The 26,698-nt window shown below is 45.4% G+C and overlaps 1 protein-coding gene across 5 annotated transcripts in view; it reads right to left on the minus strand.

Moving 5' to 3' along the window:
* The window catches only part of eya1 (EYA transcriptional coactivator and phosphatase 1), a 365,193-nt gene that overhangs the window by 228,861 nt on the left and 109,634 nt on the right, over positions 1-26,698 (minus strand). For 4 of the 5 annotated variants that reach the window (XM_038809594.1, XM_038809593.1, XM_038809595.1 and 1 more), the window contains exons 2-4: positions 24,054-24,103; positions 22,430-22,557; positions 12,398-12,463 (exon numbers count right to left, since the gene is read on the minus strand). In XM_038809594.1, coding sequence (XP_038665522.1) covers positions 12,398-12,463; positions 22,430-22,553 — 190 coding nt within the window. In that variant the 5' untranslated portion in view covers positions 22,554-22,557; positions 24,054-24,103. Of the gene's footprint in view, positions 1-12,397; positions 12,464-12,506; positions 12,612-22,429; positions 22,558-24,053; positions 24,104-26,698 lie in introns of all 5 variants that reach the window. The other variant, XM_038809597.1, reaches the window with a different exon arrangement.

Consider the following 26,698-nt stretch of genomic DNA (forward strand, 5'->3'; position numbering starts at 1 on the left):
CAAAGGACAGAACGTCTGCCTCTTTCTCCTCCTGGAATCCCGGGTCTTCCGACACCCCGAAAATCGCCACCTCTGGACTCAGCGCCACCCTTGTTTTCAACACCGTGGACGTGACATCCGCAAACCCCAGCCAGAATCCCCTGAGCTTCAGGCATGGCCAGAACTTATGGACATGGTTCGCTGGTCCTCCCGCACATTTTGCGCACGTGTCTTCTACCCCAAAGAACCTGCTCATCTGGGCCACCGTCATGTGGGCCCGGTGAACGACCTTAAACTGTATCAGGCTGATCCTGGCACATGTTGCGGACGCGTTGACCCTACTCAACGCATCCTCCCAGAGACCATCCTCTATCTCTCCTCCTAACCCCTCTTTCCATTTGTGTTTCAGCTCCTTGGTCTGCGTTTCCTCTAACCCCATAAGTTCCTTATAAATGTCCGAAACCCTCCCTTCTCCCACCCACACTCTGGAAACTATCCTGTCCTGTATCCCCCTTGGTGGTAGGAGCGGGAAGGTTGAGACCTGCCTGTGTAGGAAATCCCGCACCTGTAGGTACCTAAATTCAATCCCTCCCGTCAGTTCAAATTTCTCCTCCAGTTCCCTCAGGCTGGGAAAGCTCCCCTCTATAAACAGATCTCCCATCCTCGCGATCCCTGCTCTCTGCCATCTCCGGAACCCTCCATCTAACCTCCCTGAGGCAAACCGTGATTCTTGCAAATTGGAGACCAGACCGATGCTCTCTCTGCTCCCACATGTCTCCTCCATTGCCCCCAGACTCTCAGGGCCGCCACCACCAAAGGGGCTGGTGGAGTAGCGTGCCGGCGGGAACGGCAGAGGTGGCGTTACCATGCCCTCAAACTAGTGCCCTTACATGATGCCACCTCTACTTGCTCCACATCGACCCCCCCCCAACCACCCACTTCCTAATCATGGCTATATTCGCCGCCCAGTAATATTGACTAAAGTTCGGGAGTGCCAGCCCGCCCTCCCCCCCCCCCCCCCCCCGCCCCCTCCCCCCCCCCCCCCCCCCCCCCCGGCTGTGGTCCAGCATGCCCATTCTAACTTGCGGGGTTTTACCCGGCCATACAAATCCCGAGATCACCTTGTTGACCCGTTTAAAAAAGGACCGAGGAATAAAGATGGAGAGGCACTGAAACACAAACAGGAATCTCGGAAGAACCGTCATTTTCACTGTCTGTACCCTCCCAGCCAGTGACAGCGGGAGCACGTCCCACCTCCGAAAATCCTCCTTCATTTGGTCTACTAGTCGGGCAGCCGTTCCCATTCCCGCACCACCTGGATGCCTAAATAACGGAAGCTACCTTCCACAACTCTAATCGGCAGTTCTTCCCGTCTCCTCTCCTGTCCCCTTGCCTGGATCGCAAACATCTCACTTTTCCCCATGTTCAACATGTAACCCGAAAACCGGCCAAAATCCCTAAAAATCGCCATAATTTCTTCCATCCCTTCCAATGGGTCCGACAGATATAAGAGCAGGTCATCCGCGTATAGTGGGACTCTGTGTTCCACCCCCCCACCCCCCCCATGGACCAGCCCCTTCCAGCCCCTTGAGGCAGCGGTTCTATGGCCAGTGCAAACAACAGCAGGGAGAGGGGGCATCCCTGCCTCGTCCCCCGGTGCAGCCTAAAGTAGCCCGATGCCAGACGTTTCGTCCGAACACTTGCCAAGGGTGCATGATACAGCAGCCTGACCCAGTCAACGAAGCCCCGCCCAAATCCAAACCGCCCCAGTACCTCCCAAAGATAATCCCATTCCACCCAGTCGAATGTCTTCTCTGCGTCCATTGCGACCACTACCTCTATGTCCCTACCCTCTGAGGGCATCATAATTACATTCAACAGCCTTCTTACATTGGCCGCCAAAAGCCTCCCCTCTGGTCCTCCCCAATCACATCCAGAACGCAGTCTTCAATCCTTGAGGACAAGATCTAAGCGAACAATTTGGCGTCTACATTTAGTGGGAAGATCGGTCTGTGGGACCCGCATAGCTCCGGGTCCTTGTCCCGCTTCAGGATCAATGAGATAGTGGCCTGTGACATCGTCGTGGGAAGCCCCCCTCTCTCCCTTGCCTCATTAAATGTCCTCATCAGCAGTGACCCCAGTATCCCAGAGAACGTTTTGTAAAACTCCACAGGGTACCTATCCAGTCCCGGGGCTTTACGCAACTGCATGGCCTTCAGCCCTTCTGCTATCTCTTCCAACCCGATCGGGGCCCCCAGCCCTTCGTCAACCTTTGGAACCTTCAGCCTCCAAAAGAATTGCCTCATCCCCTCCGGCCCAACTGGGGGTTCCGACTCATACAGCCTGCTGTAGAATTCCTTGAACGCCTTACTGACCCCAGCTGCATCTCCGACCAGGTTCCCATTCCTGTCCCTTACTTTCCCAATCTCCCTGGCCGCCTCCCGCTTTCTAAGCTGCTGCGCAAGCATTCTACTGGCCTTCTCCCCATATTCATAGATCGCCTCCCCTCGCCTTCCTCAGCTGCTCCACCGCCTTCCCTGTAGTTAACAAGTCAAACTCTGCCTGTAGCCTCCGTCGTTCCCTTCAAAGCCCTGTCTCTGGGTCTCCGCAGACCTCCTGTCGACCTGAAGTATTTCTTTTATCAGTCGGTCCATCTCTGCTCTGTCTACCTTCTCCCTGTGGGCCCGTACAGAGATTATCTTCCCTCAAACCACCGGATCAGCGCCCCCCAGACCACTGCAGCCAAAACTTCCCCCGTGTCGTTGACTTCCAGATAGTTCTGGATATATTTCGTCAGCCACCCACACACCTCCTCATCAGCTAAAAGTCCCACATCGAGCCTCCAGTGTGGGCACTGGCTACCCTCCTTGCTTACCTGTAGGTCAACCCTGTGTGGGGCATGATCCAAGATCGTGATCGCTGAATACTCAGTGTCCACTATCCCCGTCAGTAAAGCCCTATTCAGGATATAAAAGTCAATCCGGAAGTACACTTTATGCACGTGCTCGTAGAAGGAAAACTCCTTCACTCCCGGCAGCCCAGACCTCCATGGGTCCACCCCCCCCCCCCCCCCCCCCACCCCCCATCTGCTCCATAACCCATGTAGCTCCTTTGCCATTGCCGGCACTCTGCCTGTCCTTGAGCTAGACCGGTCCAGCCCTGGGTTAATGACTGTGTTGAAATCCCCCCCCCCCCCCCCCCATGACCAGTTTATGCGAATCCAGGTCCGGGATCTTCCCCAGCATCCTCCTTATGGACTCCACATCATCCCAATTCGGTGCATACACATTCACGAGTACCACCGGAAGCTTCTCCAGCTTCCCACTGACCAATATGTACCGACCCCCCACATCCGCAACTATTCTTCCCACTTCGAATGACACTCACTTATTAATCAGGATCGCGACCCCCCTAGTCTTAGAGTCCAACCCCGATTGGAAAACCTGTCCAACCCATCCCTTCCTTAGCCTTCAACATTGCCACGTCCGCCTTCAGTCCCCTCAAATGCGCGAGCATGCGTGCCCTCTTAACCGGCCCATTTAGCCCTCTTACGTTCCATGTGATCAGCCTGATTGGGGGGCTTCTCGCCCCCCCCCCCCACCCCACCCCAGCCTTCACTTTTCTTGGGCCAGTCTCCAGCCCTCGCCTCCACGCATCCGCAGGCTCACCCCCCCCCCAGCAGCCTCCGTCCCCAACCTCCCTGTTATCCCACAACAAAAGTCCCTCCCCCGTCAATGGAACATTCCCACCCCCCTCCACCCCCAGTAACAGCACTATACACACAGCCCCCTTCAACAAGCATAACATCTGCTCACCCCCTACTTCGCTTCTGTGAACTAGCCCGTCCAGCTAGCTTGATGGCGCCAGACATTTTCCCACCTATTGTTCCCTCCCCCCTCCCCCTTGCTCGGACTCACACATATGCAAACGAAAACAATCCCAACCCAATTGCTCAAAAGAAAATCAAAAAGAAGATCCAACATACCATTCACACCTCCATCCCCATTAGCGCAAATGCAAATTCTAACTCACACAGCTCATCTGCAGACACCAAATCAAGACAGAAGGCATTACAAGTAACGTCCAAAAAACAAAAACTTTTTTTCTTTAAAAACATGAACTCTGCAACAAAGTTCAGTCCAAACTCCTCAGTCCACTACCAGCCCTTTCCTTCTAGTGAAGTCCATCACTTCCTCGGATGACTCGAAGTAGAAATGCTGCTCTTAGTGAGTGACCCAAAGACAGGCCGGATACAGCAGTCCAAACTTTACCTTCTTCTTAAAAAGGGTTGATTTTATCTGATTGAACCCTGCTCTTCTCCTGGCCACGTCCGCGCTCAGATCCTGATATATACGCAGGACGCTATTCTCCCATTTGCAGCTCCGCGTCTGCCTGGCCCACCATAGAATGTACTCCTTGTCCAGGTACCTGTGAAATCTCACCACCATTGCTCTCGGGGGTCACCTACATGCAGCTTCCTCGCTAGCGCTCTGTGCGCCCTGTACACCTCCAAGGGTCGGGTGAACGTCCCCTCCCCCAGTAACGTCCCCTCCCCCTCGAACATACCCGCTATGTATGCCCCAGCGTCCGTTCCTTCGGATCCCTCCGGGAGACCCACGATTCTCAAGTTCTGCCGGCGGGACCTGCTCTCTAGATCCTCCACCTTCTCCTGGAGCCTTTTCTGTTGGTCTCTCAGCATCCCCACCTCCAACTCCACTGCAGCTTGGTGCTCCTTCTGCCCAGTCAGTGTCTTCTCCACTTTCTGGATCGCCTGATCTTGAGCATCCAGTCTGGGTCCCAGCCGCGCAATCAATTCCTTAATCGGGTCCAAGCATTCCTGTTTCTATTTGGCAAAGCCGTCCTGTATGAACTGCATCAGCTGCTCCGTCGACCGCTGGGTCATCGAGCCACAACTCCGGTCGTCCGCCATGCTTTCTCCCATCGCAGCCTCAGCCCAAGCCTTCTCCGTTCACCTATTTATTGCTTTGCAAGCACTCCTGGTCCGCCTCTCCATGCACTAATGTAGGATTCCTCGTCACAATTGCATCCAACATCGATTTTCCGCTTCAGATCCGACAAACAAAATCGAGGAAAAAGGTCCAAAGTTCCGACCCGAGCGGGAGCCACCAAATGTGCGACCTACTCCTCCATAGCCGCCACCAGAAGTCCTGGAACCACCTTAATCAGTCCGATGCACCGTACAATGACAGCCCAGGTGGCCACATGGGCCTCCTTATATTGGGTCTCCGCATCGGTCACTGACCTCCGTACTGTCATAATTTGCCAGGTGCTAAGCGGGTACCCTTAGCCACCAAGATGCCGTGGACCTCTGACTGCCCAGGATGTAGCTGCCATGCACATTTCCAGGGAAGCGTTCACATATCTGCATGATCGGTGCACATAAGTTGATGTTTAGGGAGGGGAACCACTCCTGTTGATGAAGGGCACTCCTGGACCGCACGGTGCACTCAAGGCATTATATATGCCATCTATTAGCCCCTGGACATGGACATCCGGCAATGGCGGAGAATCCTGCTCTCCAGGCATCTTGGTGGGCTTAGTCCAGGTCAAAGTTTGTGTAGTCGGATGCCCTGTTGCACTTGTGGGTTGTTGGTTGGGATATGCTGCTCAAGTCCCCGCTCAAGCCCTGGAATGATACCAAAGCGTAGAAGTTCAGGCTGCAGTGACCTTAATGGCCACCAGGAGCGGTTATCCTCCTCCTTCATGTGGTGCCAAGTCCACGAGGACATGGTTACAGGTGCTGCACCGTCCCCTTGTTGAGGCAAAGTCTCCTGGGACACGTGCCATTCGTCATCTGTTCGAAGGATTAGTGACTCATGAACACCTTGTGCTGTCGCTGGCCACTCCCTCTGGATCCGTCCCCATCTTGAGTAGCGGCCGGGTCCTTCGTATGTTGGAGGGGTCCTGCACATGGGCTGCCACTTCAAGTCTCAGTCCACACTGCTGTCTCCACCTTCTCTGGCCTCTCGCTGCCTGGATTGCCAACACCGCCATGTGGGCAACTCCCTTGGGGTCCAAGATATCATCCATAATGTAATATCTGTAAGGAATTGGAGCTTTGGCTTCCACCCTGGTACCCTTGGAACCCCCAAGCCTCCCCCTCCCTCACAGACCCTGCCATCCCTCAGGGTGCCATCCAACATGCCCTGCATGTGCACCCTTGGCCGCAACAGTGGCCACTGGGTGCCGGACCACAGTCCCTGTACCCCAGACACCAGCTGGAAACATTTTCTTGAGCGGGTGCTGGTTCCCTCCCCAGTCCACCCACCCACCCTCTGGTCGCAGGGATGTCCCCAGTGCTGAGGCCCAGCTCTTGTGTGTTCAAATGTTGGCCACTGTCTCTGTGGTGTTGGTACCTCCAGAATCAGGGTAAATGTCCAGGACCCACAACTTGATTGGGATACCAGGCAGTACCAACTGCCTGTGTCATGGCACGACTACCCACAGCAATCCACTTGGGAGCTGTGGTGCTCACATTGCCAATTCCCATCAGCAATAGCCTTCAGCTGTGCAGCCAGCGACCGCCAGGGTCAGCGGGGGTTTAAAGTGACCTTCACCATAGCATCATGGACGGGTCTCTGTCCTGGGGGCGTTCACTGGAAGAGACAAGCAGCAGCTGGAGCTGCCCCGACTATGGGTATATATGATCCCCGCCCGGGGGTGGCATGCTGGACCTACGGGCGCTGGGCCCCCTTGCCTCCCAACCTAGTGGCCAACCCCAAAGATAGCAGACCAACCCCCGACCGAGCCCACCCACTCACAGGGTCTTGCCCGCCTCCCTCGAGCACTTGGGCAGCGGCCCAGCTGCTCACAGGCAGACTGCCCGATTTCCAAGATGGCTACTCACTTCCTCGAATCCCCACAGCAGCCATTGCGCTAGCTTCGCGTTTTTAAATAAGTGTACTAAACGGCGTCCACGTGACCGCTGGGTAGGCGGTTAGATCATCCTAGGCCATTAATGAGATGGAGATTGATCTTAATTGATGATTACTTCTTTCTCGCCATGGGATCCTGATCTCCCCAACGGGAGCGGGTCAGTTAGATTGGAAACTGATTGGCGCCCAGCGTGGTTCCCGATTTCGGCCTCTCTCGCTATAAAACAAGCCCGCTAGATTTCATACCTGGCGCAATGCGGCCAGTAGATTGTTGAATTGTATTGTGTAATGAAACAGGGTTAACTAGTTGTTGTAGTAAAAAATCCTCGGGGAAATAATGTTCATAATATCTTCAAATTCTATGCCACTTATATTGGTATGAGGTTAGAACTAGCAAAAGTTAATTGGGTAAATAGACCAAATGATAGGTGGAAGGGTAAGCTGCGACGAGGACAAGAGATATCGGTACATTAAGTGAGTAGCCAACAGATGGCAGATGGAGTATGTGGTCGAGAAATGTGAGTTTGTTCACTTTGGTCCTAAGAATAGAAAGGCAGAATTTTTTTTTAATGTGTGAAACTTGGAAGTATTAATATTCAAAGAGACATGGTGTGCTTGCACAAGGCATCAGTAAGTTAGCATACAGAAAGGAGTGAGGGAAAAAATGGCATGTGGACCTTTATTGCAAGGGGATTGGAGTACAAGAATAAAGGAATCTTGCTCCAGTTGTACAGGGTTTTGTTGAGACCACATTTGGAATACTGTGTACAGTTTTGGTCTCCACATTTAAGGAAGGATATATTTCACTGGAAGTACTACAGCAAAGATTCACTAGATTGTTCCCTGGGATACGGTGACACAGTGAATAACACTGCTACCTCACAGTGGCAGGGACTCGATTCCAGCCTTGGGTGACTCTGGAGTTTGTATGTTCTCTCCATGTCTGCGTGGATTTCCTCTCACAGTCCAAATAGAAGCAGTTTAGGTGGATTGTCTATGCTAAAATTAAGAAATTGTCTATGCTAAATTGCCCGCAAGGTTCGGTGGGCTTATGAGGATGGGGTGGGGAAGTGGACCTAGGTAGGGCGAGCTTTCAAATGTTCGGTGCAGACTCGATAGGTCGAATGGCCTCCTTCTGCACTGTAGAGATTCTATGATTTGTCCTATGAGAGGCTAAGCGAATTGGGCTTATAATCTCCGGCATTTAGAAGATTGAAAGGTGACATCATTGACACATACAAACTTCTGAAATGGCTTGATAGAGTAGATGTGGAGAGACTGTTTCCATCGATTGGGGAATCATTTAAGACTGAGATTAGGAGAAACGACTTCACTCGAAGGGTTGTAAATCTTTAGATTTCTCCACCCGTGGATTATGGATGCTCCATCATTGAATACCTTTAAAGCTGAGATAGGTAGATTTTGGATTCTCTCAGGGAATTAAGGGATATGGAGAGCAGGCAGGAAAATGGAGTGAAACCCTAGATCAGTAGTGATTGTAACTGAATGGCGGAATGGCCTGACCTGCTCCATCACTATTTCTTGTGAAATATCAGGTGGATGCTAAAACATTGCAAGCACAAAATAATGTCTAACATACCACCCTGTCTGAATTTTCTCCCTACAGTAACATTTCTAGTATATATGCTGCCGAAGGGAGGGCCCACAGTAACTTTTCTGATAGTAATTTTAGGAAGTCAATTATAAGTCCACTCTTCTTGCATCAGTATTAAATTTGTATTACAGGTACTCTACTTACTACATTAGGTAAACCAGTCAGGAGTTGTTAATTGAATTGTATTGATAAATATTGGATAAACCTGTCCAGGAGCAAAAAGTCGAACCAAAAACTTAACAAATAATTATTTTTTCCAATTTACTTAATTTTATATACTGTATGTCAATAAGTGTGATAAACTTAGTACTCTGTAGTTCTTTCCCTCAAACGTCAGTTATTAATGCATTTAATACTGGCAACTCCGTTCTGGTCTCATTTTTTGTAAATGTATTTCACTAGTGCAAGTTTTCTGCCATCAGCTGCAAACTGTTTTGCATTATTTTAGTCATAGTTATAGGAATAGGTATGACAAAATATGAAACTAAATTTTAGGCATTTGGTTATTTAGGAAATATTACAAGTGCACCAGATGATATTCTAACACTGATAAAAACAGTTGAAATATTATTAGTTTCCACTTCGGCTTTGCTTTAATGAACAAAATGATTAACTTAAAGCAAAGAGTTTCTTCCTTGCACATTTAAATAACATTATTAAATGGCTCAACAGTTAACAGAGGAATCTGCTGTCCAGACGCACATAAAAGGATCTCATGGTAATTTGTTCAATAACAATTCTTTTTTTAAAATAAATTTAGAGTACCCAATTTTATTTTATTTCCAATTAAGGGGCAATTTTAGCAAAGCCAATCCACCTACCCTGCACATCTTTGGGTTGTGGGGGTACGCAGACACGGGGAGAACGTGCAAACTCCACACGGACAGTGAGCCAGGGGCGGGATTCAAACCCGGGTCCTCAGCGCCGTGGTCCCAGTGCCAACCACTGCACCGTGTGCCACCCCTTGAATCCTTACTCTTAATTGCAACATCTGAAGGTGTTGTTTTAGAATTGGGCTGCATTTACACAAGAACTAAACTGGACTGCAACTCCTAGATACAAGCTTTACTGATTACCATTGTAAAAATCACAAAATTTAGAAACTCAAATGGATCTCATTCATTCTTGTAATTGCAGATATAATTGCAATCTAGAAATCGAACTCAGTTTACAGTCTAAGAATAGTTTCTCAAAATCAGCAATATAAGGCGGGATTCACCCATCCCCGGCGGGACGGAGTGGCGTGAACCACTCCGGCGCGGGCAGCCCTCCTCACCTTCAGGGGCTAGGCCTGCCCCAGAGTGGTTGGCACCCCGCCAGCCGGTGGGAAAGGGGCTTGGCGCCAAGCCAACCGGCGCCGAAGGGCCTCCGGTGGCCGGCGCGAGTCGGTGCATGCACAGGAGCGCCAGCGCGTGCTGGCATCATCCCCACGCATGCGCAGAGGGATTTGCTTCCGCACCGGGAATGACGGAGGACCACGGCCTCCGGTGCGGAACAGAGTGCCCCCACGGCACAGGCCCGCCCGCGGATCAGTGGGCCCCGACTGCGGGCCAGGCCACCGTGGGGAACCTCCCAGGGCCAGTTCCCCCCCAGGAACCCCGGAGCCCGCCCGCGCCGCCAGGATCTGCCGGTAAGGGACCTACTCTAATTTACGTCGGACGGACTGGCAAAGAACGGGCGGGACTTCGGCCCATCTCGGGCCAGAGATTTCGGTCAGCTCCGGGGTCCACTGAGTCACGCCGGACCCCGCCATTCTCCGAGGCGGGCAGCGTAACTCACGTCGGGGTAGTTTTTGGTGGGTGGGAGAATTAGGAGGATGGCGGGGGCGGGATTCACACTGACCCCCGGCGATTCTCCCACCCGGCGGGGTGTCGGAGAATCCCGTCCGTAATGTTTAAAACGATCTGTCAGCATAAATTGTGTTCACTCGGTCACTCTTCATGACTTGCGATCGTGGGGCATCATGGCGGCATAATGGTTAGCACTGCTGCCTCACAGAGCTGCTGCCTCACAGAGCGGAGGCCCTGGTTCGATCCTGGCCCCGGGTACTGTCTGTGTGGAGTTTGCACATTCTTCCCGTGTCTACGTGGGTCTCTCCCCCACAACCCAAAATTGTGCAGGGCAGGTGGGATTGGCCAAAATAAATTGCCCCAAAATTGGGGGGAGAGAATTGGGTACCCTAAATTTATATTTCAAAAGTTTATGACTTAAGATTGTGCTGTGTAATATCAATCATAAGTATGTTAATGTACTGGTCCAAAATCTTTTGCTATTATGATTATCTCAAATAGGTCAAAACAAAGTTTATCTCAAATAGGTCAGCACCGTTTTATGTTAGTGGTTGGAGAAGATCAATAGAAATGTGTAATCTGTGAAATACTAATGTGGTGCAGCACAACTTTTTACCCTCCACTGTGTTTTTAAACAAGAATATTTATTTTAAAAATGAATCACAGCTGATCACCTAAAATGGAAAGCTAGATGTAACCAAACATATTTTGTGTCGCACTATAAATACAACCGATGCCAGTTAAACTTGTCAAAGGCATGACTATTCTCAGGCACCAACCAATTTCTAATACAGTGACTTTACCAGGATTTTAAAAGAAGGGAGTGGAAACTTCTTTCTTTTCAAGCAGTGAAGGAGGCAGGCCAAAATGTCAGGCACGGGTGCCAGTGAATTATGTTTTGCTACCTTAATTTTCTGACATAGCTGCAGGTTTGTGACCCAGCCTTTGGCAATGTAAACCTTCACTATGACTACAGTACTTAGATTTTTAAAAATAATTGTCAGTCTTCTGGAAAAAAATAATTAGCACTGCGCTTCCAAGTGGAAGTAGCAAGCAGCATTTTTTTTACATTAAAACCTGCACAACTTTTCAATGCGTGAAACAATTTTTTTAATGTAGCAAAGCTCTGTCAGTGCAAGTAAAACATAAGTGGCTTTTATTTAATGAGACTAATTTATTATCTCCACTTGTGTTGTTATGGTAACCACAAAACAAAGATTGTTGGGGGCAGTAAGGTAGTTAACGCAGATCAAAAGTGCTTCAAATGCTACAAGTTACTTCACGTTTTATTTTATTATCTGCTGTGCTGAAACACAGAAAAGGCTCCATTGGTAATTTGTAAATACAATAATATCATAATCTTTATTGTCACAAGAAGGCTTACATTAACACTGCAATGAAGTTACTGTGAAAAGCCCCTAGTCACCACATTCCAGCGGCTGTTTGGATACACAGAGGGAGAATTCAGAATGTTCAATTCACCAAACAGCACGTCTTTCGGGACTAGTGGGAGGAAACCGGAGCACCCGGAAGAAACCCACGCAGATACAGGAAGAACATGCACACTCCCACAGACAGTGATCCAAGCGGGAATCGAGCCTGGGACCCTGGCGCTGTGAAGCCACAGTGCTAACCAGTGTGCTCCCGTGCTAAATAGCATTGTGAATATTGTATTTTTAATTAGAACTTCGAAAAGTAAGTGTTTTCGCGAGAGGTTATGTTTGACTGCAACACAAAACACTAAACTTAGATTAAATGTATACAGTTTGTAAATACCTTATTAGTCAGAAAAGCTTTCTAAATTTGGTTGTTAGGAGCACAAAATAGAATCAATTGTCACTTATCCTACCAGAGTTTGATAATGTTATTGATACGGTATAATTCTACATGCATAAACAAAGGCTTAGAGCATATATATCTTTATAGTGCTAACAGGCAACATAATGTATTGCCAGGATTACAATTTTAACATCATTTTCCATGAACATAAATATAATGCAAGCCTACAGAAACACAGCCAGCCTACAACCATACCTAAAGGGCATTTCAGAGAACACAGCACATAACATCAAAGAGTTAATCAAACTTTGTGATATTTCTACCAGAGCCACACAAACCTGCAGTGGTCTGTATACTAGAACCTAGCAACCAGTCGGCTGTGCTGAGCATAGTCATGTTGTCACCTAAAGGGAAATTGTAAACAAAAAGTTTAAACAATGAACTGACCTTCTCAGGAGTTTAAAAATAATTGGCAGGCAGGAGATGAGTGTTACAGGATAGGATAGGTTGCCCCTGATATTGTTTCCTGTCTTCAGATGGAATTCTTTGAAACTATGAACCCAGATGAAAAATAGTGAAATCGGCTTTGTAGCCAAATAGAAATATCAACGCTAGGATTCAAAATCAAAACTTTGGAAATGAGAATTCAGTGTTTTACAACTTTTGTAATCAGGTCTTCTTTAAATTAATATTGGAGAATGTTATGTAGGAAATAGAGTTACGTTCAATGAGGAAAATGCAAAATAATAATTAAATAACTGCAACTGTAACATCAGTTAGATTTCAGAATTAGAATCTTGAGATAGAATTATGTAGCATCAGATGTTGCAATTAAGAGTAAATTTCAGAATTGGGATCTTGAGACAGGATTATGTAGCATCAGATAAATAGCTCTAAAAGCCATAACAGAGTTCAAGAACGAAGCTCTCACAATAGTTCCTTCATAAGTCAAAATATGTACTTTGTTCTATACATCTCATTTCACTTAGCACTGAATTCTGATAATAAGTGTCTGTTCAGTAAGAAAATATTATGGAATAACCGATAAAATTGCTTTTAAAAAATGCTTCCAACTTTAGTCAGAAATATTTGTGAGCACGGACAACAGTTGGGAATGCATTTATAGTGCAATATAATAACTACGGTTGATGGATACACAGAAAGTAGAATTAAAACATAGTTTAAGTTCACAATAAACAATCAAAATTAGGAGATATCAAAAGCAACAATATAGACAAAGCATAAAAATGATGGGGGGAACAGCAATACAAATAACTTTTATTTGATAAAAATGAAAATGCAATGTAAAATTTGATTACATTTACTGTCTTGACTAGGCTGTAAGTTCCTGCTTTCTATTCAACATGAAAATATGTTGCTATTTTTTTGCATTCCTTGTACAAATGCTCATTACCAAAAACAGCAATTACTCTCCACTGTACAAATCAAGACTTCAATTCTGAGGGCATGTAAACAAAGCGTAGACTAAGATAAATTAATATTTCTTTGGAAACAACAAAATTCTCTATTCTCTTCTTTTTATTAATTCTTGAGATGCGAGTGTCACTGGCTAGGCTAGCATATATGACCCATTCCTAATTGCCCTTGAGAACATGGTGGTGAGCTGCCTTCTTCAACTTCTGAAGTCCATGTAGTGTAGGTACACCCATAGTGCTGTTCGGGAGGGAGTTCCAGGGTTTTACAGCGACAGTGAAGGAACGGCAATATATTTCCAATCAGGGTGGTGAGTGACTTGCATGGGGAACCTCCGGATGATGATGTACCCAGGTATCTACTACTTTTATCCTTCGAGATGGTAGTGGTCGTGTATTTGGAAAGTGCTGCCTAAGGAATTTGGTGAGTTCCTGCAATGCATCTTGGAGATGGTGCACACGGCTGTCACTGTTCGTAGGTGGTGGAAGGATTGAATGTTTGTGGAAGGGGGTGCAATCAAGCAGGCTGCTAAGTCCTGAATGGTGTTGAGTTTCTTGAGTGTTGTTGGAGCTGCTATCATACAGGCAAGTGGAGAGTATTTCACCACACTCATGACTTGTGCCGTGTAGATGGTGTAGGTGGTAGACAGGCTTTGGAGGGTCAGGAGGTGAGTTTCTCACTGCAGGATTCCTAGCCTTTGACCTGATCTGGTTGCCACAGTATTAATATGGTTAGTCCAGCTCAGTTTCTGGCCAATGGTAACCCCCAGGATATTGATAGTGAGGGATTTCAGCAATGGTACTCCCATTGAATTTCAAGGGGCGATGGTTAGATCCTCTCTTGGTAAATGCCAGGCACTTGTGTGGTGCAATTGTTACTTGCCATTTGCCAGCCCAAGCGTGCACATGCTGCATTTCAAATGGACTGCTTCAGCATCTGAGGAGTTGCAAATGCTGCTGAACATTGTGCAGTCACCAGCAAACATCCCCACTTCTGACCTTATGATGGAAGGAAGGTTCATTGAAGAAGCAACTGAGAAAAGTTCAGCCTGGGACACTACCCTGAGGAACTCCTGCAGTGAGATGACCAACTTCCAACAACCACAACAATCTTTTTTTGTGCTTGGTATGACTGCAACCTTTGGAAAGTTTCCCGCTGATTCCCATTGACACCAGTTTTTCGTGGGCTGCTTGATGCCATAATTGAAGAAATGCTACCTTGATGTCAAGTGCAGTCACTTTCACCTCACCTTTGGAATTTTGTTCATGTTGAACAAAGGCTGCAATGTGTGTGATGATATGCATAAGCAATCAAGTATATAGTGACAGATATGACCTCCAACCAGCAGGTGGCAGTGCAGAACAACCACGTGACACTGGTACCTCAGCGAGTCTGGAGATAGTCGTCATAATGGATTGTCACCTTTGTAGAAGCTCTTAAATAATTTATAATAGTGAGTAGTTTTCTTATAGTTATCTAACCCACGTTAGTTCACGTCATGAACTAGACGTTTTCTAGTGCAGTTATTCCAACCGGCCAAGCGCCAGAACGTAACAATGAGATCAGGAGCTTAGTGGCCATGGTGAAAATCAAACTGAGCATCAGTGAACAAGTTATTGCCAAACAAATGCCACATGATAGCACTATTCACAACTCCTTCCATCATTTTTCTGGTGATCGAGAGTGGGTTGCTGGGGCAATAATTGGCCAGGCTGGGTTTGTCATGCTTTTGTGTACGGGACATACTTGTCCAATTTTCCACATTGCCAGGTAGATGCCAGTATTGTAGCTGTACTAGAACAGCTTGGCTAGGCACATGGCAAGTTCTGGAGAACAAATCCTTAGTACTCTTGCCGAAATATTGTAAGGGCCGATAGTCTTATTGTATTATATTTTTTCTCACAAAAGGAGTATTCTCCTTTGTCTAAGCGTTATGCATAATACGTTATATAACTCCTGATCAATCGGGATGTGAAGTGACATTTGATTGCATGATAGACAGATTTTTATTAGCTCAGCACCGAGTAAACCTTCTCAAATGGAAGAGGTGACCTTCTATTAAAGTCACATTACATTTTGTTCCATGGCACACACTCATTAGCTGAACTGAGGGTGAGATGAAATGAGGTTCACTGCAGAAAATTAAAACTTCATGATCTCTATTTTACAGTCAGAAGTGATGGCATTGCCACTCCCTCGAATAAAGCTGTCCACAAAGATCTAGTGATCTCAGTGGCATAGGTATTATTCCACATGTTAATTTGATTCTGGCATTAGAGAAGATCTCCAGCATTCAATAGCAATGATGTAATCGAGCAAGCTAAGCTCTCAATCATACTGACAAATTCTTACAGGCAGCAAACCAGGAATTAAATGGAAAGCCTTCATTTCTTAAAATATTTTCAGAGAGTGAAATGAGATTGGTATATGCACGTGGGATTAAGGTCGAAACTGAAATATCAGGTGGGATTCTCCGTTTCCCATTTTTCCCATGCCGTCGGGAAACCTGCAGGCGGGCGGAGGTTCGCTGCCGGTGGGGAAAAAAGAATCCCAACGGCCGGAGAATTCCGACCATCATAAACAAATCTTAAATAAATCTAAAAATAATTTTTATGTATAAAATCTATGGATTTTTAAAATCAAATGGAGAAATTTGACAGCCAACAAATTAAAATTTGTTTTTCAAGACCAGAAGGCAGTAATTATGAACTTAATAGAGATCCAGTTGGAACTTCATGAGTTTTTACAATGTAAAAATGGAAGCTCACATCAATTCATGTGAATTTGAATGATTTCCATCTGTGGAGACTTCAAATGCACACCATGTGGAGCAGCAGAGAATCACAGAAAGAAATCCTGGATTTTGCGGGGGGGGGGGGGGGGGGGGGGGATTCTCTGACCCCCACAGGTCGGAGAATCGCAGGAGGCGGCGTGAATCCTGCCCCACCTCACCAACACCGGCTGCCGAATTCTCCGGCGCCGGATTTTTGGCCGGGACGGTGTTCACGTTGCACCGGTCAGGGGCTGTTGGCAGTGCCCCCCCCCCCCCCCCCCCAAGCGATTCTCCAGTCCCCGATGGGCCGAGCGGTCGCCCGTTTTCAGCCGGTTCCGCCGGCGTGGATCAGACCAGGTCCGTACTGGCGGGACCTGGCTCTGAGGGCGGCTTACAGAGTCCTCGGGTGGATCTCCGATCTGCGGGAGGGCCTGTGCCATGGGGGCACTCTTTCCCTCCGCGCCGGCCGGTTCTGGGAACACGCTGGCGCTCCGACGCGTGTGCCAACGCATGCCAGCCGGCGAGGTCCTTCGGCACCGTTTGGCGTGGCGCCAACCATTCCAACGCCGGCCTAGCCCCCGAAGGTGTGGAGGATTCCGCACCTTCTGGGCTTCCCGATGCCGGAGTGGTTCACGCAGTCCTTGGCGCCGGTATGGCCCGCCCCGACAGATACCGGAGAATCCCGTCCTTAGTGTTTAACCGCAGGTGAGAAAGCCGGAAGTTGTTTTCAGGTTCACAGCTGCAATGTGTACAGTACGTACATAGTCTACAATGTATGTACTGTGTACTTTCCCTTGGCCGCAGAAAAATACTTTTCCCTGTACTTTGGTACATAGATAGAATAGTACATAGAACAGTACAGCACAGAACAGGCCCTTCGGCCCTCAATGTTGTGCTGAGCCATGATCACCCTACTCAAACCCACGTATTCACCCTATACCCGTAACCCAACAACCCCCCCCCCCTTAGCATGGCCAATCCACCTAACCCGCACATCTTTGGACATGTGACAATAAATCAAATCAAATCAAAGATGTTGAATGCTGATAGTTTTGCCATCATTATGACAATAAAATCTGGGCCAATACTGGCTTTTACGATAAAGAAACTATTACGAGAGTTTGAACTCTCTCATAATCTATAGAATTGTTCAGCTAAAGCTTCATAATTCTATTGTACATGAGGGAAACACAAGATTACACCTCAAAAACAGAGTGTGCTCATTCTCATGAGTTTTATTGTTATATTCATCAATTATCTTATACTCTAAATCTAATTTTATTTCCTGCAAAAAACTCTTCAGTATTGATTCAACTGTCACCTGGTAACTTTGTAGTAAACCACTGATTTATTTTTGATTATGTGACTTAGTCTTGAATGATATTTCAATTTTGCTGTAAAACCACATTTACTGTCTCTCATATAGGTTATATATTCATAAATATTGAATCGGGGACAAGAAAATTAGCAGGAACAATCTCTCACACCTGATAAAATGTACCCTTGTGCACTGATATACAATACCACCAGTAAAAGATGTAAAGAAGTTTCGACCTTAAACCGGGAATATCTTTTGGTGAAAGAGGTATTACGGCAGAGTAAAATGACAAATGATAACATTGGGATTTTATGGATCAGCTAAATTGAGTTTCTCATAGTTTAGTGAAGAAGAATGAGGCAAGACATCAACCTTTCAATTCTGAAGAACATTAGTTCAAAAAATGTAATCATTCAGGAAATGCCTACAGAAGGAGTAAACTGATCTGACCTAGTGGCTTTTTCTCGTCCATGCATTATTTTTCTCATTGAGATGGTAAGAATGTTTTTTTTTTAATGTTGTTTATCTGTTTTAAACTGAATAAAGTTCATAGAGGTTTCCACGTTGACATTTTCATAAAATCATGTCCTCCAATGCAAAACCATTATATATTAAAAATTCCGTTGTACATTTTTTCATTTGCAATAGTGCAAAATTTACAAATATGTGTTCCTGTTTGGAGCTTCACCCTGCAGAAGTGCATGTCAGAAAATCACGAGTGGAATTTGATGTTTGTGATCGGGGTCTTGCCTACCAGCTGAAGTACTGACAGGAGTCCTGCGTCACCTCCACAGAACCAGAGAAACGTTACAGCACAGAAGGAGGTTATTCGACCGGTACAGGCTTGGTGGGCTGAAGGGCCTGTTCCTGTGCTGTTTTGTTCTTTGTTCTTTGTCCATGCCAGCCCAGGTGCCCTTTCTAATTCCACCTCTCTGCACCCGGTCCTGTGGCTTACAGCACTTAAGATGCAGATCCAGATACTTTTCAAAAGAGTTTAGGGTCTCTGCCTCCACCACCAACATCGGGTAGTGAATTACAGACTCCCACTACCCTCTGCATAAAAACATTCTTCCTCATGTCCCCTCAACACCTTATGCCACTTCTCTTGAATTGGGCTCCCTGCAGCGAGTCTCACACATGCTATGGTTGAATACTAGCAGTGGCATGATGGGGACTTTAAGTAAGTAATAATTGCCCACTTAACGGTTCCAATTAGTGTCGGATGGGAAGTTCTGTCCATGAACTTTCCCACCCCAGGCGTATAAGGTGGAAGTGGGTAGGCAGCGGAGTCCCCACCCTGCAATCTCCTGCCTTGATAAAAACCCCTTCTGCCTCTAAACTTGCCAGCAAGGGGGCATTGAATTTTGCCCATGAGTACATTCCCTGTACATTTCATTTTATGCAAGTACACACCTGGAATGGAGGTTTGCAGTTGCGTGTCTGCAGTTCCATGTACGAGACAGTGTTCCGAAATATGGCATGGCAGAAAATGAGCCCATTGCAAAGGGTATCGCTAAAACTATCCAGTATAACAGTCTGCTCTTTCCTTATGCATCTTCTCATGTCCAACGCACCCCCATCACTGAACCTTATATGAAGTACAGGCTGTCAAAGGTGTAACCATGCCCCTCTTGCAGTTCACCCAGCCCTTTTCTCACCCCAACTTTTCACATGAGCATTTATGCTTTCAGACGCCCAAGATTAGTTTCTGATAAGTCAGTACAGCCTGACAATTAACAGAACAAAGAAGTGTGGACATCTGATGATCTGATGCTCCTGAGATACCAGCTCAGGAAGTTAAACTGCTCAGATTTTGGATGATAGTGGAGAAGGTGAATCTGTTCATGCAGAGTCACCAGACACAAATCAAGTGTAGCCAGGCTGGGAGGAAAGGATGCTTGCAGGAGGGTAAGGTCACAGGCAGGTGTCACTGCAGAGGACTCAAATGAGATTTCAAGGGGGTGAAGTACAGGAAAAGGCTGATGGGCTTGCACACAGAAATGCTTCGTGCATAGCCCACAATGCCACATAGGTTGATGTCAATGTCAAGGAACATGGAGACATTCAGCTCTAATTTGGCAGAGGGCATTATGCAGAGCTTGGAGCCCATCCTTTCCAACTTGGAAGTGGTGCACAAACCCATGACAGCACTTACAGGCCCAGTTGTAATGCAGCGTCTGATGGCTGATAGCAGACGTCATCCAACGCCCGAGTTCTATAGTGACCAAGATCTTGAGATCTATGTTTTGTGCTGTGCGGTCAAGCTTGGTGCCATGCACACTGCTACCACCATGGCTGTAAGTGCTCAAAGGGTCTCACAATACTAGGATTATTGAGGTGTTGCCCCAGGCGAGTGGCAGTGGTTCTGCAGATCAAACAAACATTCATGACTCATTTAAGTATCTCAATTGATATCCAGACAGGAAGGCCACCCACAGATCTTTCCACCCCTGACTTAATCTGGGGGATGGGGAGAAACAGTGGGGCCCTCCTACCCAATCAAAAGCCGACCCTCGGGTCCAGAGGTCACCTCGGGGAAAGACAGGTGAAAGGGTGTATAAAATCCTGCCCATTGAGTGTTGCAATGTGTGGGGGTGATGTGCCTGCCATGGCTGAACAGATACTGTGCACAAGTTTGAGAGATATGGGTGTAGGCCTGCAGCAGTGCGTGAGGTGAAGCCATGATTATCAGGTATCTGCCATGCCTGATACAGAATGTGGGTAAATGTCGGGCTGGTTTAGCTCACAAGGCTAAATCGCTGGCTTTTAAAGCAGACCAAGCAGGCCAGCAGCACGGTTCGATTCCCGTACCAGCCTCCTCGGACAGGCGCCGGAATGTGGCGACTAGGGGCTTTTCACAGTAGCTTCATTGAAGCCTACTCGTGACAATAAGCGATTTTCATTTCATTTCATTAAATGAGTAAAGAGAGCTGGTGAGTGGAGCAGAATGAGAGACTGGTGGTTCATTGGTAAGGATATGGCATTTGAAAATGTCCTCACTCACCGTAACCACTTGTGCAAGGTCATAAAACATCTTTTACACTGCATTCAGGTCCTTGGAGCTAGACTGTTTGCTTTGACAGAGGTGGCTATCTGATTTCACTACCTTCTCATTGCCCCTCTGCAGAGCCTCCTGGCCCCCAGTGGATAGAGGACCTATTTTGTTATGCTCACCTTCTGCACCAAAGCCTCCAGTGCAGCATCAAAGAACCTTGAAGCACACACTCTGTCTTTTTGATCCGATTCACAGTCTTTTTTCTGCTCAGAGACTCACAAACAGTACCAGTCCTGCTGCAGCCATAATGCACCAAGAAGTGCAAACTGACTTTAAGTCATGCAGGTTATCTTTAAGTGGTGCAAGTCTCACATGCCCCTGCTGAAGTGCGCAGATACTTAGCTGGATAGTTAGCGCTGGGCTACACACTACTGTCATTTAATTCAGCAAGCAGCATGGGTTTGTACTGTTTGCTTCACAACAAACAGACACAGGTTAATCTTGTATCACAATCTCAGAGCCTGTCTTAGTCTTTTTTCCCCTCATTTTGATACAATGAGCATAAAGAGGGTGATCTGCACCTTATCAGTTTTCTGAAATTTTGAACATGAAAACTTTAGGTTGCTTAACAAATTCCTTAATCATCTTGCCAGAACGCTTAGGCCATGCTAAACCCATGGCCAAAAGAGCAGGTGCACAATTTGCTCCTAAATTCTACCAGTGACACTATGGCTAGCTACTAGGACATGTGTGGCTAGAACTAACTTGCCATAGATTCTGCTCAGCACCTCACCTGAGCAGGGTCATAGATTTTGGAAAATCAGTTCTGTGGTGGAATTGGTTCTGTACCCTTCAACTGGTGAAGTATGGCACATTTGTAATGCACTATGATCTCAAGAAAGTTATTTGATATCATTACAGCAAAACCACTACTTAACATAGATCTCTCCCCTATCAAGATGCTTGTGGCTATAATACTGGATGTTATTGTGAACTGGTTTATCTGCTCCAAGGAAGATGCAGAGTAGCAACAGGTTTAGCATGTTTACTTATTTCTAAACAGTATAAAAATAATTGAATATTCCTTTAAAGATGCAGTTTGTATACAGATGTAGTTCAATATATTTTTGTAGCAATTGTATTGTGACACTTGAAAATGAAAATTAAAACTAATAAGATGACAAGCGAGGAGCAATAGAGAGTTTTATTTAATGCAAGCATCGCGCATTCTATTTTCTTAACTACAGTTCTGCGATCATCTCCCAACTTTATCTTGGCATCACTGAGAATCATTTAGTTTCTCTACGGCTGGTGAGCAGGCATTCCCTGTATAAAGTGGCTACATATTTCATCAAAATGATAACTACTTTTGTGATAAGATTATTGCTTCAGGATGTGTTAAATACTTTTTCAATTGAACTTTTAAAAATCCCAAAAATAATTTTTGGCAGGATGGGTCCAAGCAACAAAGGAAGAGCAACGTTGGAAAGCAATAACAATCCGTTTTGCTTGTTCAGTGTTGCAACTTTTTTCTATTAATAAACACAGTAAAATTCTCACTTTCAACTTCCCTTTTAAAACTCTCTGATAAACCATAATTTCTGACACAACTTGTATTTCCCTACCGAATAATATTTTATATTATGTTTTTCATCTGGTTGCAAGAGCCTGTTTATAGGGGCATTTGGAAGTTAAACAGCAAGATTTTCAAAATCACTTGGAAAAATCATTGCATTTTATATTATATGGGCCTTGCTTAAAATGCAAAAACCAAGTACAATAATGAATGCAGGGTAACACCCAGGTTTGCTTTATACCAGACCACATAATTAAGAAAATCAAGCCCTTACCTTCTGTGCCATTTTGTGTCATGGAATTACTATTGATACAGGAGTTGTCGGAATTTGGACCATTGGGAGATTCGCTGCTTCCACTTACACGACTGTGTGGGCTCGCTAGATCCTGCATTTCCATAGACCTACAAACAAGAAATAGTTCTTGTATTTCTATGAAAACTATTATAAAAGTGTACATTTATATTATAAATTCCAGGCAAAATTAAGGCATTCAGAAATGGTTTTGAGAAAAAAGTGCACTCATTTACTCATCTTTCCCTGACATACATTACAACAAAAATTTAACTTGGATGCATAGTAAAAGGACTATTTTACAAATCTGAAAACGGTACATAGTTTTAACTGTAAATTGTGAAATCAAGGATATACCATGTAATATACCACACAATCAAAACATTTTACATTTGCAGCGTTAGTTGTGTATTGCTGTCAAATTATTATTATGAGAAAATAATATGAAAAACCGAATGCAGAAACCCATTGTTGGACACAATACCCGATCCATGAATCAGGGGTTCAGACGTGCCGTCTAGTAACAATATTCAAAACATTTCATCAAAATTATGACCTCGCACAAATCGACCCAAGTGTCGTTATCTGGCTCTTCGTCATAATTAACTTTCATCAATATATCTGTTCTATATTTAACCTAAATTATTACAACTCCTGAAACCTTAATGATTCTACAATCATACCATTCTTTGTAATTATTTGATGTGATTTTAAAACCTCAAGTGAATGTTAACCTAACATGAATTTTATGTTTTGGACGAATACCACATATTTAAATGATATGTAAGTTTAGTTTGAATCAGCCATCTAGCTTGCTCCAACAACACAAGTACTTACTTACTATATGCTCAATTGACACGGAATGAGGCACTGTGTTTGCTCTGGCAAACTACTTAATTGTTCTTTGTTTCCTTCCCAGCATGAAATATATTAAAACATTATTATGCTTTCTGATTTGTTTGCTTTTTGGATTATATAAAGCACAACCTATTGAAAAGGGATAAGATTTACACCCATCTAGTTTAGAATGGAATTAGGCTGCTTTAGTAATTTTGAATACTTCAGTTGCCACTTAATCTCAGAAAACAGAGAGGGCTGAGCAACATTTCTTGTGTCTATTTGGCTTATGATTGAGTCCACATTTCACATCAAGCTGAACCAATTGAACAGCTAGTCTATGAGGTAAGTACATATATAGTTATTTCATTTTTATGATTTGTGAAACTGGAAGACATGTGTCAAAACTAGACTGCGGAATTGAGTATCAAGACATCACTTCATGATCTATAATATCTTTGTTATGTACTTGGTGATAGAAGGCGCATTATTTTTTAAATCTAATAATTGCTTCTCACAGCGAAAGATATAACAAGTGTCACAAGAGACATTGTGGAATATATGTTGCTATTCTCAGTCACTATCCTGAAATGTTTCAAATTTACTGACATACACTGTAGTGCTAAGTGTTTTATCTCTTCCATATTAACTGTAAGGTACGTTCATGAAATCATTATTTATAATTGCATATTTTCAAACAAAAACTCAGAGCAAGCACAGGCACTGTCTAATCTCTGTGAATGGGGTAAAATTTCAACAACACTCTTACCTGGAACCTGGAGGATCTGAAACATTGGAATCAGGTCGAGCTTTTTTCACCTGCCAGTCAAGAACAAAACAACTCCTTGTTATTCAAGTGTCACGGCTCACCATATTCCCGAACAATAGGCCTCAGCTTGAAAAAAAAACATTCTTGCCCTTTATCAGAGAAAAAGAAAGAGACTGTGTAACAGAGTCACATTGTCTTTCGGTTGATCTTTTGTGCCATTTCCTCCTACAGGTCTTTTCTCCACCCATAACAGGGAAAGCAGCCAAATGATGAGAAGGTGATTCATCACTGGGTTATACAGCTGCAAACTGGATTAGCCTCCCCCACCCACCCCCCCCAAAACAAAAAAACATGCAAAGGAGTTTTGCAAAGGTAAGCAGCAAGAACTGGCTGAAAACAGGTAGAGGTTGGAAGCTGGTCTTATTGAACCGAAGTAACTGAAGTATTTTACCTCCAGCATCTTCAGATCTTTCAACTTCCACTCACATAACGAAATACCATTCCTGTTTCCTCCTCGAGCTACGGAACTGTCATCTATCGTGCTAGTTAATTTGCTCAAGTCAGCATATGAATTTTACTGTAATTCAGATCATAGCCGTTAAACTTTACATATTTAAATTTAAAGTAAACCACACAGATGTAATTGTTTTTTGAACTCACTACTAAAACAGATATTAGAAAATCTTTACATTTCAATTTGCTACTATTTCCAAAGTAATTTTGTTAATGATTATAAAGTGGCATGATGTCATTATTGTGTTGGAAACATGGCTATGACTAAACTTCAAAAGAACTTCATTGGCTGCAAAGAACTTTGGGAAGTCCTGTCGTCATGAGAGGTGCTATATAAATGCAAGTCTTTTTAAAGATAATGCTGCATAACAATTTCAAATAACACTGAAATCTTACTAATTATCAAAGAATGATTATACCTCAGAGGGCAAGCATTCATCCTCCTCTTCTGAAGGAGCAATGCACCTAGTGCCACTCCCCTACCTTTTCCACATAGCCCTGTAAATATTTCCTTTTCAGATAATGATCCAATTCCCTGTTGAATGCCTGAATTGCCCATGCTCCAATGGACTCTCATAGAAACATAGGAGTAGGCCATTCAGCCCATCAAGCCTGCTCTGCCATTCAATACAACCATGGCTGATAATCTACTTCAAAGTCCAAAGATGTGCAGGTAGGTGGTTTGGCCATGCTAAATTGCCCCTTAGTGTCCAAAAGGTTAGGTTGGGTTACGAGGATAGAGCGGGTGAATGGATCTAGGTGAGGGGCTCTTTCAGAGGTTTGGTGTAGACTCAATGGTCACAGTACCAAGGTGTCAGGTGGCACCTGGGGTCCTCCAATCCCCTGGGAGACTCCGAGTGCCGTTCCATCTGGTCCCCATTTGCGGAGACCAGAACTGAACAGCGCTCGCCCAAGATCTCTAGGGCGAGTGGGTTAGATCCTATCAACTTGGGTAAAAGTGATCCACCCATAATGGACATTAATTTTTCCTAGCAAAGTTATAACCTCACATTTTTCCACTGTGTATTTCATCTGCAATGTTCTTGCCCACTGACTGTCCAAATCATCTTGAAGCCACTTTACATCTTCCTCACAGCACATATTTCCATCTAGCTTTGTGTCAACCACAAATGTGAAAATATTACATTTGGTCCTCCACATCTAAATCATTGATACATGTGGTGAACAGCTAGGGCCCAAATAGTGATGCTTGCAGTATCTCACTAGTCACACCCTACCAATGCAAGAATGGCCTGTTTATTCCTACTCTCTTTTATGCCCGTTTGCCAATCCTTAATCCATGGCCGTATATCACATCCTATACCATGTGCTTTAACTTTGATAATCAACTTCCCAGGCAGTATATTCCAGATCCTAACCACCCACTGCATGTAAAATGATTTTTCTCATAAAAACATTACTTCTTTTGCGAATTACCTTGAATCCATGCCCTCTGGCTTTTGATCCTTCCAGCAATAGGGACAGTTTCTCCCTGTCTGCACTGTTCAGACTCCTCAAAATTTTGAATACATCTATCAAGCCTCCTCTAGACCTTCTCCTCCAAGAAGAATAGCCTCAACTTTTCCAACCTTTTTACAAAACTGAACATCTGCATCTCTGGAACCAGTTTTTAAAAAAAAGTATTTTTAATCGACAAATTTTCAACATTTTCACAATATAAAAACCCCAAGTAAACAAAAATCCCCAAACCATCCCCACCCGAAACAGCCCCCTCAACAGTCATCGAAAACCAACTCTCGAATGTGCATGATCAACAAACCCCAAGAATTGTAGAACCCCTCCTTCACTCCCCTCAGCTCAAACTTCACCTTTTCCAGGATGAAAAACTCCAGCACGCCAAGACACAGTGTGGAGAAGCTGACCTCCATCCCAACAAGACCCGCCTATGAGCGATCAGAGAGGCGAAGGCTAAGACATCTGCCCCCTCACCCGCCTGCAACTCTGGCAGGTCTGACACCCCAAATATGACTTCCAGGGGACCGGGCTCCACATCCACATGCAAGGCTACCGAGATTGTATGAAACTCCATCCTCCAAAGCCTCTCCAGCTTCATGCAGGACCGAAACATACGTACATGGTTCATGGGACCCTCCCACATTGCGCCAGACATC

The sequence above is a fragment of the Scyliorhinus canicula genome, chromosome 10 (assembly GCF_902713615.1).
Source record: "Scyliorhinus canicula chromosome 10, sScyCan1.1, whole genome shotgun sequence".
NCBI lineage: Eukaryota > Metazoa > Chordata > Chondrichthyes > Carcharhiniformes > Scyliorhinidae > Scyliorhinus > Scyliorhinus canicula.